The 14911-nt window shown below is 45.7% G+C and overlaps 1 protein-coding gene and 1 long non-coding RNA gene across 15 annotated transcripts in view; one reads left to right on the forward strand and one right to left on the reverse strand.

Moving 5' to 3' along the window:
* The window catches only part of LAMA2 (laminin subunit alpha 2), a 759697-nt gene that overhangs the window by 524968 nt on the left and 219818 nt on the right, over nt 1-14911 (forward strand). For all 12 annotated transcript variants that reach the window (XR_008313916.1, XM_053286200.1, XM_053286222.1 and 9 more), the window contains one exon: nt 9701-9807. Coding sequence is in view for 11 of the 12 variants with exons in the window: in XM_053286200.1 (XP_053142175.1) it covers nt 9701-9807 (107 nt within the window). In the remaining variant the exon portion in view is untranslated. The remainder of the gene's footprint in view (nt 1-9700; nt 9808-14911) is intronic.
* Nucleotides 1-14911, reverse strand: part of LOC128340727 (uncharacterized) — a 112253-nt gene that overhangs the window by 87726 nt on the left and 9616 nt on the right. The gene's annotated exons all lie outside the window — the stretch shown is intronic.

A 14911-nucleotide genomic window follows, 5' to 3' on the forward strand; every position in this document is an offset into this window, starting at 1 on the left:
TTGCTGCTGAGTTAGTTAAAGCCAGCAGGATTTCTGCCACTTCTCATTAGGGATGTGCACGAGCTGAGGTTCATGCACAGGTTCGGTGCTCCGAGGCACCACTGTGGGGGACGGGAGAGAGGCAAGCAGCACCTTTAAAAGGGAGTACAGCAGGTCCTTACCTAATCTCCACCGCTCCATGCAAGTTCCTGCTGAGGCATTGTTCCCCCCACCAGCCCGCATGTGGCGGCACACACATGGCATCCACGCATGCACAGAGGCCATGTGTGTGCCACTGCTGCATCGGCTGTTGGGAGGAGGACAGCCACAGCAGGAAGCTGCATGGAGTGGCAGCGAGCAGGTAAGGACCTGCTGTACTCCCTTTTAAAGGTGCTGCTTGCCGCCCCTGCCCTCCCCTCAACAGTACCTTGGTGCACCAAACTGGTTCGGCACCAAACCTGTGCACAAACCTCGTCTCGTGCACATCGCTGCTTCTCATGTAGCACTGGCACTTCCTTAGTCTGAATGTCAGCAAGCATTGTCATTTTTAGTGACATTCTGATGTTTATCATTATTTTTTCATTCTGCCTTTATACTCAGTTGTCCTGATTCTAGCCAAAGGGATATCATTGTGTCTGGCAGAAGCATGTCAATGTTGGTAAAAAGAAGAGAGCGTACAAAATACTACTGCACATTTTTCTCCATTGTGTGATTCATACGGTATAAATATATTTGATCTATTTCTAAAAGGTGTGTATGTGCTTTTGCATGTTTAGGATATTTAAAAGTTCCAAATTTAGAAGCTGCATCAGAGTTCATTAATAATTCACCGGCCCGTATCTCAGGACTTGCTCTTTAAAGATATCATTTAAAAAGCAGTGGGTTTGAAAAATCAAACTAAGAGCAGAATTGCAGCTTGCAGCTCTCAACATTCCTTGAGGCATTGACACGGCTGAAACTTTGAACATTTTCCCAGCAGAGACAACTCTATCTGGAATGAAAATTCTGAAAACATACAATTAAAAAAAAAGATATATTTTAATGTATTCTTAGATGCTCTGTTTTTTGTCATTAACTGTGTAGAACAGTGGAACATTTCAATATATTCATGTCCTTGTGCTTGTAGCTACCTCATATTTATTTTTCCTATTACAACTTGATTTTCTCATTGCATATTTCTTGGGCAGGCTTCCATGAAGTTTGCCCCGAAGCTGTGAAATCAGACGGACTGTGCCTTTACTTTGTTGCTTTCATTTTTTCCTGTTCATTAAAGAATCAAATTTGTTATTGGGAACTTGCAAAGCAAGAGTCTTGCTCTCAAATAATAGCTGAAAATTTCTTTTCTTTTCCTCCTCACCAACAGTTGCAGCATAATTCACATTAGCCAATTCAGATGATAGCCAAACTTTCTTGCCATTTATTTTCTTAAATAAATCTAAAAGAAAGCCATTAAACAAATACAATTCAAATAGATCTGCAGTGTTTCAAAACTGGCGGTGTTGCAGCGGCGGGGTGGGGGAGAGGATGTACCTCTTTAATCATGATATGGCCTGATAGATGATCTCCTTGATTGGCCATGATATGGCCTTGGTCGGCCTGAGGGATGATCTCTAACTGGGAATTGACAGAGGAAATGTGGATCTGTTGGTCCTCTTGGACCTCTCAGCAGCTTTCAATACTATCGACCATAGTATCTTTCTGGAGCATCTGAGGGGTTGAGCGTGAGAGGCACTGCTCTGCAGTGGTTCCGCTCCTACCCCTCGGGCAGATTCCAGATGGTGTCCCTTGGAGACTGTTGTTCTTCAAAATCTGCTGCTCTTTGTAGTTTTTATTGCTTTTATGCTTTTGTTTTAAATTTTTAATCAGATCTGTTTAATATTTTTCCCCACTTAATATTTTAATTGTGTCTTTTTTACCATCTTGTGTTAAAAATTTTTTGCTGTAAACCGCCTTGGGATTGCTTTAATGAAAGGCAATATATAAATTTAACAATAAAATAAATAAATAAATAAAATAACCTATGAAGCCCTAAACGGCTTGGGCCCTGGGTATTTAAGAGAATGTCTTCTTCATCATGAACCCCACCGCCCATTGTGATCATCAGGAAATGTCTGTCTGCTTTTGCCACTGGCTCGTCTGGCAGCTACTGAGGGACGGGCCTTCTCTGTTGCTGCCCCGAGGCTTTGGAATGCACTCCCTAGTGAAATAAGAGCCTCCCCATCTCTGACCATTTTAAAAAAGTATTTAAGGACACATCTGTTCACCCAGACTTTTAACTGATATTGTTTTGATGTTTTTAGAATATCGTTAAAAAACTTTTTTAATTGCTGTGTTTTAAACTTCTTGTTTTTGTTCTAACTTACGTTTTACCTTTGTTTTTATCTGGTTGTAAACTGCCCAGAGATGTAAGTTTTCGGGGGTATAAAAATATGTTAAATAAATAAATAAATCCACAATTTGGTGCAGCAACAGATGGGGGAAGATTACACTTAAAAGTTTATTAGAAAAAATAAAGTCCCAAAGGTTGTGTCTGTATGATCTTCTGTATTATTTAGGCCATTCCAGAACCAGTGTAGTTTAATGCATAGAATGATGATCTTAGACTGGGGAAATCCAGTTTTAAATTCCTACTCAGCTCTAAGATTCACTTGGTGATAATCACACCAAGAGACTTTTTCTGAAACTTGCAGGACGAACCAGCTGCTCAGGTCTTGTGGTAAAGGGAGGAGAACTGGTCTTTGGTTAAGGGAGAAGACTTGGTCTATGAGCATGAATTGCCCCATTTGCTAATAGGAATGTGCATGCAATACTTTGTGCAGATCCCAGAGGTGCCTTTAAAAGGAGGCAAGCAGGTCCTACCAACCTGAAGCTCCTGCGAGCCTCACCCACCTCGCACTGCCCCATTGCGGTGCTGTCCTCCCAAAAGCTCCTCCGTATGCTGCTGGCTCCTTTAAATTCTGATGGAATTTAAACTCCATCATCATACAAATGGCGTTGGCGCATGCACCAGCACCATTTGTGGGGCCAGGATGCTGGTTCTGACCCTGCAAATGGTGTTGGCACATGCCTAGCCTAGCTTTTTTACCTGGCAGTTAATTGGAGAAGGGATCAAGCATGCTGTTAACCCGGGCTCTGGGATCATGTGTCTACTTGGGCTGGAGACACAGAGACAGGCACCTGAAGGAGCACCTGTTTCCTGGGGGAATCCACCAATGCACCGTACTTGGCCTGGAGGTAGGGACATGTCATCCCGGCCCTCCGGAGCTTGATTGTCTGGGAGCGTGGTCCACGCTCGCAGCACACCTGTACTGATCATCTGTGGGGGAATATCAGGTTTACACAGCCTTCCCCCCGCCCACTAGGTTGTGTGAATAGCTCATGTGTATCAGAAGTATCTTTGAACTTTACATACAGTGAGCATTCAAAAAAGTTATACACATCTTTTCTGTACATTCCTGTTAATAATTGTAAGTTAATTTAGCATGTTAGCATAAGCATAATGCTTGGTAGTGCACATGCACTACCAATCTCAAGTTTTTAATTACGGTGTGCTACCAGTGTTGGTAGCTGTACTGCCGCCGCCCCTGCTTGCTTATACAGGGTTTCCTACAAAAAGCTTCCACAGAGTCAGACATTTTGTTTTTCTTTTATTCATTAAAGTTTTCATTTCATTTCAGTTTTTTTCTTTCATTCCAAACTCAAGTTTGCCAGAGCCTCTCCAGATTATCCCACTGAGCAGTGGGGCTCACAGCAAGGAAGACTTTCTCTTAAATACCCAGGGCCTAAGCTGTTTGGGGCTTTATACTGTAGGTTATAACCAAAACCTTGTCTTTTGCTCAGAAACTGATTGGGAGCCAGTATAGCTCTTTTAGTGTAGGAGTAATATGGTCTCTCCAAGATGACCCAGAGACCAACTTGACTGCTGCATTCTGTACCAACTGCAATTTCCGGATGACATACAAAGGCAGCCCACATAGAGTGCATTGCAGTAGTCAGGTCTGGAGATTACCAGCATATGTACCACTGTTCTGAGGATCTCCCCTTTCATGAACAAACAAACCAGCCTCCTGGCTTGGGCCCTAAGGACACATACTGCTCCAACACCGCAACAGGACCGGCCGAGGACCCCTGAGCCACCGACAGGCAAACAATTAGCCCCTTTCCTTTCTGGCCCGTTTTTGAGGAGTGTAAGACAAGCCGCGCCCTGCCTTGAAGGAAGGACAAGTCGTCCTACTGCAGGCAGCGGACTCTAGGGGACCGGCTGCTGCGAGGCAGAACCTCGCTCAGCCGAAAAGCACAGAAAAATGACACCAAGGTAGCCACACGAAAAAAGGTCACTTCCCAGGCAGACCTACAACAGGAGGGCAGGTGACTAACAACGGCTGACACCAAGTCCAGCGTGAGCAGCCTCCTCCTATCTGGGTAACTTGGTAACCCCCTGGACCAGCTCTCCAACATCCTCTGCACCCAGGGGTCTCCTGAGCAATCCCACACCCCCTGGCTTGCGCTTCAAAAGACAATGCTGCTACATGACCAGTCAGGGTGGACACAGCCCTCCCCGCTCTATGTAGGTGAACTGAGAACTGGATCAAGTGCTCTACTGGGATGGGTCAGGCTTCTGCTAGGCCCCCACCCTTCCTGGAGACCACAAAGGCGGCCACCTTAGATGAATAACTTGCCCAGGTACTGGGCGCAACGGATGCCGCTAAGGCCCACTGGGCCTCTGCTTGCCAAGTTGCCACAGGGGTGCTGGCATGGGCTCCAGGTACCATGCCACCTCAGGTGCTAACTCCCTGAACCTGTCCAACTGTCATAAATCTGTTAGCTCGGCTAACCCAACAGGATTTACAACCCTCTTCAGCACTCCCTGGTGCGTTAACAGAAAGAGGCAGCGGAACTGCATGAATGAAAAATAAAAGGCTCACAAAGAAAAACAGTAAATGAATTAAGTCCCCTGAACTGAACTAGGTACCCCGCCCCCAACAATAACTGAGTAATAAGTGAAAGGAAAACACAGAGCAAGGAATGAATTAGCGAAGGACGACAGAAGCAAGGAATTAACAGAACAAAGCAGGAAAGCATAAACAAGGCAAACTGGAACTCAGACAAAGTTTTTGAATTCAAATAGCACACTATCTGCAGCCAGTGAAAAGTTGCAAACAGCATCTGAGCAAGTGAGACTGCTAAATATATATGGCTCAAGAGAACCAGCAGCCAATCAGACTTCCCTGAGTCAGCACTTCGGCTTCCTCTCTTGTGATCTCCTGCGCCTGCGTGACTGCCACTGAGCTTGCCTCTTGAGACGCCTTCTCAAAACAGGTGAAATCCCAGGCTCCTCCCTATCAGAAATCATGTCTGGCAGCTGTTGTGAATCCTCAGCTCCAGAGTCTGATCTCCCTGCCAAATCCTGTTGCTGTGCCTCTGAGCCCTTACTAGCAGGCGAATCCTGCTGCTCTGACTCTTCTGAGTCAGATGTCTGAGCCATGACACCAACTGAAACTGGGACAGCACATCAGTAATGCTATTTTCAAGCCCTGGGACATGCCATGACAAAAATAAAATGTTAGCATTAAGACACTGCAGCACAAATGCCCACAGCAGCCTCATAACCCACCGTGACCGGGAGGTCTGGGATTTAATCACCTGGACCAACACCTGGTTGTCACACCAGAACCGGACCGTGGAGTCAGCAAACTCCCCGGCCCAGAAGTGCACTGCCACGACCATCGGGAAAAATTCCAGTCAAGTAAGATCCCGTGTAACTCCCGCACGCATCCACTCTTCAAGCCAATGTGCTGCGCACCACCGTTCTCTGAAGTATACTCCAAAACCTACCCCCCCCCGGCCGCATCGGAATGTACCTGAAGATCGGCCTCGAGGAGCTGCTCACTCCTCCAAAAGGAAACCCCATTAAAGCCCAGCAAAAAAGCCTCCCACACAGCCAAGTCAGCCCTGACTCCCTCATTAACATGAACCCTGTGGTGTGGGGCCTTCAGGCCCGGCATGAGGTCACCCAGATGCCTCAGAAAGGCTCAGCCTGGCACAACAACCTTGCAGGCAAAATTAAGGTGTCCAACGACCACCTGCAATTCCCTCAGTGTGGCCTTACGCGCTTGCCCCAAAGATCTAACTAATCCCAATAGAACCCCCAACTTCTTCAGCAGCATGCCACCGTATCCAACTCAATCCCAAAGAAAGAAAGCCTGATGACTGGACCTTCTGTCTTACCCTGTGCCAGTGGCACACCCAACTCGCTAGATAGCTGTATGAAACACTGCAACAAATGGTGACACTCGAGGGAACTACCCCTCCCAGCAAAAAGAAAATCATTAAGCTAATGCACTGTGGAAAGCAAGCCCGCCTTGCACCTCACTGCCCATTCTAAAACCGTGCTAAACGCCTTAAAAGCAGCACAGGAAACCCAGCAACCTGGTCGAAGTAAAATCTTCCTGCATAGGTGAAACCTAGCAGGTCGAAATCTAAAGGATGCACGGGCAGCAGATGGAAGGCAGACTCAGTATCGCACTTGGCCAAGAGGGCCCCCACCCCCTGTTCCCTAACCATCCTAACCGCCACGTCAAAAGACATGTAGCGGACCGAACATAGATGGTCTGGTATGCCATCATTGACAGAAGACCCCCTAGGTTGAGAAAGGTGGTGGATCAGGCGAAATTCACCTGGTGCCTTCTTGGGAACTACCCCCAGGGGCAACACCCTCAAGCTAGGAAAAGGGGGGTAGTCAAAAGGCCAGTATACCCACCCAGCTGTCACCTCCTTGTTGATTTTCTTGAGTACCACTGCCTCCATCCCCATCACAGACTTAAGGTTACAGGACGTGAAAGCTGCCGGCTTTGACGTGGAAGGATTCCTAAAACCTTCCCTGAAACCCGCAATCATATATGCTGCCGATTCCCTATCAGGATAATCAACCAGACAGAGCTCCAAAACTTCCAGCCTAATTGGGCTGGGCCCCATTACCCGCAGGGGGTGAGGGGGGCGGCTTTTTGTTGTTACCTGGCCGGAACCTGGTACCTGATCCCCTGCCTCTAGCCCTGGGGCATGTAGAGCTTGGGTGTTTGGCTCCGCACAGCCCACACACATGCCGGAAATGGCAGGCAGGCCAGGAGCAGCTCCCCCCAGTATTATGTTCCCAGCACACCAGGTGGGGTTTAACCCACTGCTGGCCTGCCCCGGTTACAAGAGCGGCTGTCTGGGGTCTGGAGAGCAGGTGTCCGCTATCAGACCTATCACCTTCTACCGGGCGGGAAGGGAACATAATTACCAACCATAGTTCCTGTAAAGGAGCATCCCATGGTAGGGAGGGGTCCAGGGCAGCCCGCATACGAAAACTTGCATTGTAATGGACCCAAGCTGAACCTGCAAAATCACAGACTGCCCTGTGTATGATGTCCATGTATTTCAGCAATGCCGGACCCTTAGCTGGATGAGCCCTCACGATAACCCCCATATATACTGTGAAGCCAGAAAGCCAGTTGTTCCAAGTCTTTCCAACCAGCTTTCGTTTAGTGGCTTTGTGCTCCTTGCAAGATCCCCCCTCCTTATGTTTAACTTCTGGCTCATGAAAGAGGAGGCTAAAGATATCAATGTACTCACCTTTTAAAATCTTTCCCCTAGTTGCGGGCAACAAATGGTCCCCCAAAGGGAGCCCCATAGCCCCATAAGGGGCATGCTGTGGGGATGACATAATCCCCATAGGATAGAACCCAGAACCAGTGGCAAGACCAGCCCCTGAAGGCCCTGAAGGGGACACCGCCCCCTGCCACACCTGCTTTGCCGCCCCCTGAGTGCTGGGTATCACCCCTGGTAACCCTGTTATGGGGCCCAAACCCCAAGGCTGTGTGTAAGGTGTCCAGAAGGGGTTGGCGCCCCAGCCTCCCACGGCAGATATCGATCAGGGATACACAGGCCACTGGCTGGTATCACCTTGAGGTGTAAGTGCATATGGCTCACCCGTGGAAGATGGCACTGGAGGCTCCATTGGACTGGCATCCACAGGCATTGGGAACACAGGAACCATTGAGTTGGGGTCACTCGGGACCGCTGCAGCAGGATCCACTGGCTCCTCAGTACCTACAGGGCCTACAGGTGTGCCTCCTGCCTCCAAAACCCCCAACCTGTCAGATAAATACTTTAACAATTGAACTCTCGTTGCCCCCCCAGTGTGTTTGATGGGCTTTTTCGGGACCCCTGATGAGCCTGCCCCTTTATCCACGGGCACCACCCTGGCCTGCTCTAAAGCCTCCATCTGCTGAATGAGGCCCCTGATTAAAGCCATCTCCCCATTATCATCATCATCATCATCAGAGGAAGACGTCTGTGGCGCAGGATGCCTGGGAGGCTGAATAGGTCGACCCCCATTTTCCCTTTGGTCTTCTTCGGAGGCACGACCCCAGAATACAAGGCCTTGCAAATGAGCTGGCTTAGTACCCAGCAAAATGGACCAGAAAGCCTCACCACCAAACCAGACACGGCCCAGACCAAGGGCTATCGGTCTACCCCAGGCCCTACAGGCCAAACGCTCGCTCTTAGGCCCCCAAAACGAAGCCACCCAGGTATCATACTGCCTGTTCCCGGGCCCACCAAAACACCCACTGACCGCCTCCCAGCTGCTGCTACCGCCTGTTCACAGACCCACCAAAGCATCCCCGCCCAGCTGCCGCCTAATCCCCGGGTCCGATAGCCCCCCCGAGGAGCTGAGGGCGCCAAACCATACCACCCAGCTGCCGCTCCGCCGAAGCTAGCCCTCAACCCGGGGCCTGCCAGCCTTCAAAAGACTGCCACTGCTGCAAGAGAGAGCCGCCACCAATCCAGGGGCCTTCAGCTGAAGGCCTCCCCCACTCCGATGCCGCCCAAAAAGACCCGAGGAGGAGCCACGACTGCAAGCTCCTTCTCCGTTGGATCTTCAAACAGACTGAAGGTTTGGGGCGGGGAGCTGGAAGGGCCTGATGCAAGCCCCGCCCCTTGCATGCAGATGGGCCAATCAGGAGTCTTCTGGGGCCTCGTGCACTGCCGGGCTGGGACAAATCACCCTCCCCTCTGCACGAGGCCAAGGGGAGGGACATTTGGCTCACACAGTTTCCCCTGGAATGTGAAATACAAAGGGTTGTTGGCTATGTCTTCCCATCTGTGTAGATGAGAAGGCTGGAAGCCACTGATTCCAATTTAGAACAGAAGTGCAGAAGTTGGCCTTGCAACTTGGTATGGTATATTTCATATCTTTCAGACAGCTTTTTTTGAAATCTGGTCTCAAACAGTATAAAATGCATGTTTGTATGTTTTTTTATTCAGAGCCTACATAGGTGAGGAATAGAGTCAGAGGAAGACGACAAAGAAATCGCTCCCAAAAAAGGAGCAACGTTTAGATGCTTTTTTAGTAATAAGAAGGAAAATAAGTTCATGTAGTGAGAATGATGCATAATCAGACCATAAGTGTTCTCAGTTTGAAGAGCAGGGATTGCAAGTATCAAGAGTGTGGAGTGTCTCAAATCATTGTTTTTAAGTCAAATGGCAGAAAATTTTAGTGTGCACCACCAACTTAAGCCATTACCCTCTGGTTACCAGAGCTAGGAGCTTAGCCAGCTGAAAAGCTTTGAATTTTCAACAATCAGTGTGTATGTACAGTATAAGTAGAGTTCATTTTATTTTATATTCATTTCATTTATGCCCCAAATAGGCCATGACATTTGTTTGTTCTTTGTAGCTTGCCGCTGCCATATGAATGCCTCATTCTCAGATACCTGCAATTCTAAGACTGGACAGTGTGATTGCAAACCCAATGTTGTGGGACGCCGATGTGATGAGTGTAAGGTAAGCAATAAGAATTTTAAGAAATCCTAAGAAAACCATTAGGTCTCTGGTCTTAATGTATTCCTTCACTTCCTATTTATTATATCAGAACTCTTTTTGATTCAAATAAAGTGTAAGGGGTAATTTTGGACATAGAAGGAAGGATATTAAATGACATATTTCAAAAGCTCAGTGTTCAGTTCTCAGGCTTTCTAGAGTAACACTCAGCACTAATGGATCATGCTGTTTTCTTTGCAAAGAACTCATCCACTTTTAAAATCTAAGTCAAGCAAAATAAATATACACTATGAATATTTAACACTTATAAAAAGAACACATTTCAATTCTGTGAGAAAATATATTGACAGAATGGCTGACTTGCCAAAAAAAGACCAACCCCAGAATGGCTGTACCTTTTATGTGAAATAGTTTTCTTTTATGACTTTTGATGACATGGGTTGAAAATTAAATATTCCTTTCCATCAGAGCACTTAGACATATGCATAATTCTAAGGTTTCAGTCCTATGGACATTTACTTAGGAGAAAGTATCAGTTAAATTAGTTAGATATATTTCTGAGTAAACATGCACAGATTTAAGTTGTGTCTCAGTGTTTCTACTGAAGTCTAAAGGACACAGTAGCCAGGATGTTTAAAAAAAAAATTAAAAGCCCTATTTGTACATTATGTTCAACATTAGTACAATCTGTACACAGGTATAAATCTGTACACAGCTATAGTTATGCACATGTTATGTAGAACACAGGATCATTAGTACAATTCCTATCTACCTTGCATTTGAGGGACCTGTCCAGGTTGATTTTGAAAATGAATGCAGGCCTAGTCATTCACAAAAAACATGTACAAGTGTACAGACATCTTAATACAGGTACAACATAATGTCTTAATAGTGTGTTCAGACCTACGTATTCCTGTTTTTGCTGTCCTATTCATTTCAATTAAGTGTGTAACTAACTCTCAGATTAGGTACTTAGAACATTTCTTAACCTGCCTTCACCAGCATTCAGTGATTCAGTGTTTTCAGTTGATTGGATCCAAAGGTGCCCTGAATGAATGGCACTTTTGCCCATGCAAGGAGACCCCCTGATTTGAGCTGATTCCCCCCTTATGCTGAAGGCCCTTGTTCCACATTCCATGGCATGCTGTAGGGTCCCTCAACCCTCATGAATGGGTTAAAATGTCACAGGGGGCTGCAGTGAGCAGGAGAGGGTGAGAAAACTCCATTGTGCAAGCAGAGTTCTGTTCATACTTATTTGAACCCCCCACCCCCAAATCTGTGTGTTGATTTAATGGGTACATAATCATTCACATGTTTTAGAAACTGTAATCTGCCATGGAATCTCCTGCTCCGGTAATATGTGGAGATGGGGCTGTAACTCAGTGGTAGAGCATCTGCTTTGCATTCAGAAGGTCTCAGATTCAATCCTTGGCCTCTCCAGGTAGGCCTGGGAAAGTATCTTGCTTGAAACCTTGGAAATCCACTACCAGTAGACAATACTAAGCTGTATGGTCAATGGTCTGACTTGGTATAATGCAGCTTCCTGGGTTCCTATGTTTTTCCTCCTTTGAAAAAGTTCTATAAAGATGTGTGGAAGTGGTCCTATTAAACAAGGATTACTAAGGAGTGCAGTGGGAAATAAGAAAGAACTCCATTGATTTCCGAGATTCCAAGATTGACTTCCAAAATAAGAAAGAACTCCATTGACTTCCAAGATTGACTTCCAAAATAAGAAAGAACTCCATTGACTTCCAAAATTCCCAGTTGGGAACAGAAGGCCCATCTAGCACTGAGAGGTTAGATCAATTATTGCTTTGTAATCAATCTGAATGCAAATAACTGCCTCACACCTTGACACAATGATACCTTATCTTAGTTTTTCTAATAGCTATTTTCATAACTTCTCTCTCTGAATTCACAATGCAGAGAGAAGGGAAGGTAGGAGCAGGCTAGCAAGCCATGCTCTCCACCCCTATGTGCGCCCCAGCCATACTTCCAAATGTCCCCATATTCAGTGCTGAACACCAGTTGAGATTCTCACTATGGGAACTTGGTTGCCCAGGGTTCCGTCACCCCCCACTCCTGCATTCAGTGTTTTCCTCTGCATCTGAATGCAGAGACATTTGGGGGGCATATTTAAGGGAGTCCATTGGGACAGTGGCATAATCAGCCAGTGTGCTCCCATTCCTTCTTTCCCTATATTAAATGAACATGTAGAGAGAGAGGGAGAGCTTGTAAAGATGGCCAGTAGAAACACTTCAAATGAGTGCCTTCAGTAGAGCAAGTATCACAGTTTGTTCTACATGAGTAAATACAGCATGCAATGATATCAAGAAGTGAATCAGCAATGTGGTCCGAATGCTACCTGCAGAAGAATTTTTCCTCTTCTCCTGTGTGAATGTTTCATTAACGAAATTTAAAATTCTATAGTTGGGTGTACCATAATAAGTCATGAAGAGATCCAGAAACTTCTTTAAATGTAAAAGCTGAGATTCTTGGGACTGTAATAATAGTAACTGATGATAATCCCAGAATTTGTGTGTTGGGTTAAGTCAATACAAAATGGTAACGTAACCAGAAATCATGGGTTGTAATTCAAAGCAAGGTTGTGTGTAGCCATTTATACTTTTACACATGTGGAAGTTATAAAACAAAATGTGTGGTTGTCTGCAACAAAAAGCCATTGGCTGTCATCCAGTCTAAGGAAGCACTCATGCAGCAAATGTGCAGGATCGATTTTTGTCAATCGCCCTTTCCTTCTGAAGCCTGAAATGTGACCCCCTAAAACATATGTCCCTGAAAACTGTGTGGGAGAATTGGATTTCTGTTCTGCATTTTCATTTTACATTCTTAGTTGCTCTGCCAAAACACAGCTCCTTTGCTGAATAGCACTTTCTGATAGGCTTACTTGATCTTTTTCCTCTGCATTTATTCTTCTGCCTTTTCTTTAATCGTTGTTTTCTAACTTCTATTTCCCCATTTCTCTTTAAAAGCCCAACTACCTTTGGGCTCTGGAAAAGAGATTCTGCATACCATGTGGCTGCAATCCACTGGGGTCCATGTCACTGCACTGTGATGTGTCAGGGAGATGTATCTGTAAATCAGGATTCACGGGCAAACGATGCGAGCTGAGCAGGCAGGTGTATATCCAGAAGGAGAGCCCAGCAGCCTCTCAGCAAATCAAAGCACCTCCTCAGAGATGGGGCTTCCCCAGTGCAAGTGGATGCCCTAGGGGTGCTTTCAAACCCGCTGCTTTGGTAATAATAATTTAAAAAGGACTGTGTGCAGCATGTATTGCATTCTAGTGTGTACCTGTGTGGTGCTACTTTAGTATATTAACAGTGTAATACAAATAAAGGTCATTTAGCCATTTTGGCAAACTTCAAAGCATTATCTAGCAAAATGTACAATATATGCAGGACACATATTTGAGAGAAAGTCTCATTGAACCTAGCAGGACTTACTTCAAGTTAACATGCATAGGATTAGGTTGTAAATCATTCTGGAAACGCCAAAGAGCTCACATATTCATGCATATTTACTGATAAGTTGAAATACACAGTGCTAACCACAGGCCAGCTTGGTAGTCATGCCGACAGCCTGAGCTGCCATTTTATCTCCTGGCTCAAGTGCATTATATTTGGGGAGCCGCTTTCTCAAATTTAACACACTGGAAACCTGTTAACCCAGCCTAGTAGTTCATTTCGCCATAATATGCTCTGACTTCAAGCCCATAGAAATGCAATTTAACTAGGTGTAACATCTGATTAGATATGCCCAATTGGACATGCTACTCTTAATGCTCTGATCAGGTGGTTTAGTTGAGCCTTCCCTCACCCACAGCTCCTAGGTTACTTTGGCAGGTTTTTATTCCAGCTTTGGTAAGGACATGGATGTGGTTTTAGGCATTATTGCAAGTCCCATATTGTATAAGAGTTTGATGTGTCATTAGAACCACTTTAAGAAGTCTTTCCGAAGGGAATGATTAGGCACATTCTCTTCTCTACTTCCCTTTCTCCTTGCACATCAAGATGACAAGCTTCCAAAAGCATAGTTTGCCTTTTCATCTGAACCTGGCAAACTATGGATTGAATCACTGGATTGGAGGGACCCTTGAGATCAGGAAATCCAGAACTATAGAACCTTCAATAGATGGCTGTCCAGCCTCTGCTTGAAGACCAGAGGTCTTTCCCATCTACCCCTGCTAATTAGTTCCACTGACTGTTAAGAAGTTTCTTCCAATGACCAGATAAAATGTACACTGCTTGGTGCAGACCATGGTTTGCCCATAAAGCAGGAATGCAAACTAGGGTTCAAGCATGTGATGTGGGGATGGGTCGTAGCTGCTGTTCAAGATAGACTAGTTCAAAGGACTCTTGGGTGCACATAACTAGTTGAATCATAGAGGCCCTTATATTTCACAGAAAATTAAATAGATTTGTTTAGATTATTCACAGAAAGAAAAAAATGAATAGAACATGGGGGTTTTCACGTGCAGCTGAACTGCCAGGATTGAGCCACCAAACCCAACTTTCTGCCCTGGCTCACTGCTTATGTGACCACATGAGCTGCTTGCAGCCCAAGCAGACACAGAGACAGGCACCTAGAGCTCATTGTGTGGTGCATTGTGGGATACCTGATGCCATGCGGCTTGGTAGGCCAGCAATAATTTGGGGGGAAGGTAAATTCAGTGCAACCTCCCCACTCCTGCCCACACGCCCTCCCCACCACCAGTCATGTGAATAGCCCTTTAGTCTAAAAGGGAATTTATTTTTGTCTTTTACCCTTATAAATAGAATTTATTACCTCCTATCAAACTGTTTATTTAAAGACTAGTCGCATGCTGTGCTGCACTTAACTTCATCGTATTATTTTGAATGGCTGTTTGGAGATTTTTCTCTCTGCTCCTTTTTTCTTTTTCTTTTTGAAAATTATAAGATGGTTTCACATTTAATTAAAGCTTGGGATTTAATTGCACATCACTGAAAGATATGCTGCTGCTGTAATCACTGCAGTACACAGAAGTGAAAACGTGGATAACAAAAAAGCGTGAACATTGTTGATCTTACTTGGCTTTGCATGGAGTACAACTTCAGCCTCTAAGCCT

Source organism: Hemicordylus capensis, chromosome 1, assembly GCF_027244095.1.
Source record: "Hemicordylus capensis ecotype Gifberg chromosome 1, rHemCap1.1.pri, whole genome shotgun sequence".
Taxonomy (NCBI): Eukaryota; Metazoa; Chordata; class Lepidosauria; order Squamata; family Cordylidae; genus Hemicordylus; species Hemicordylus capensis.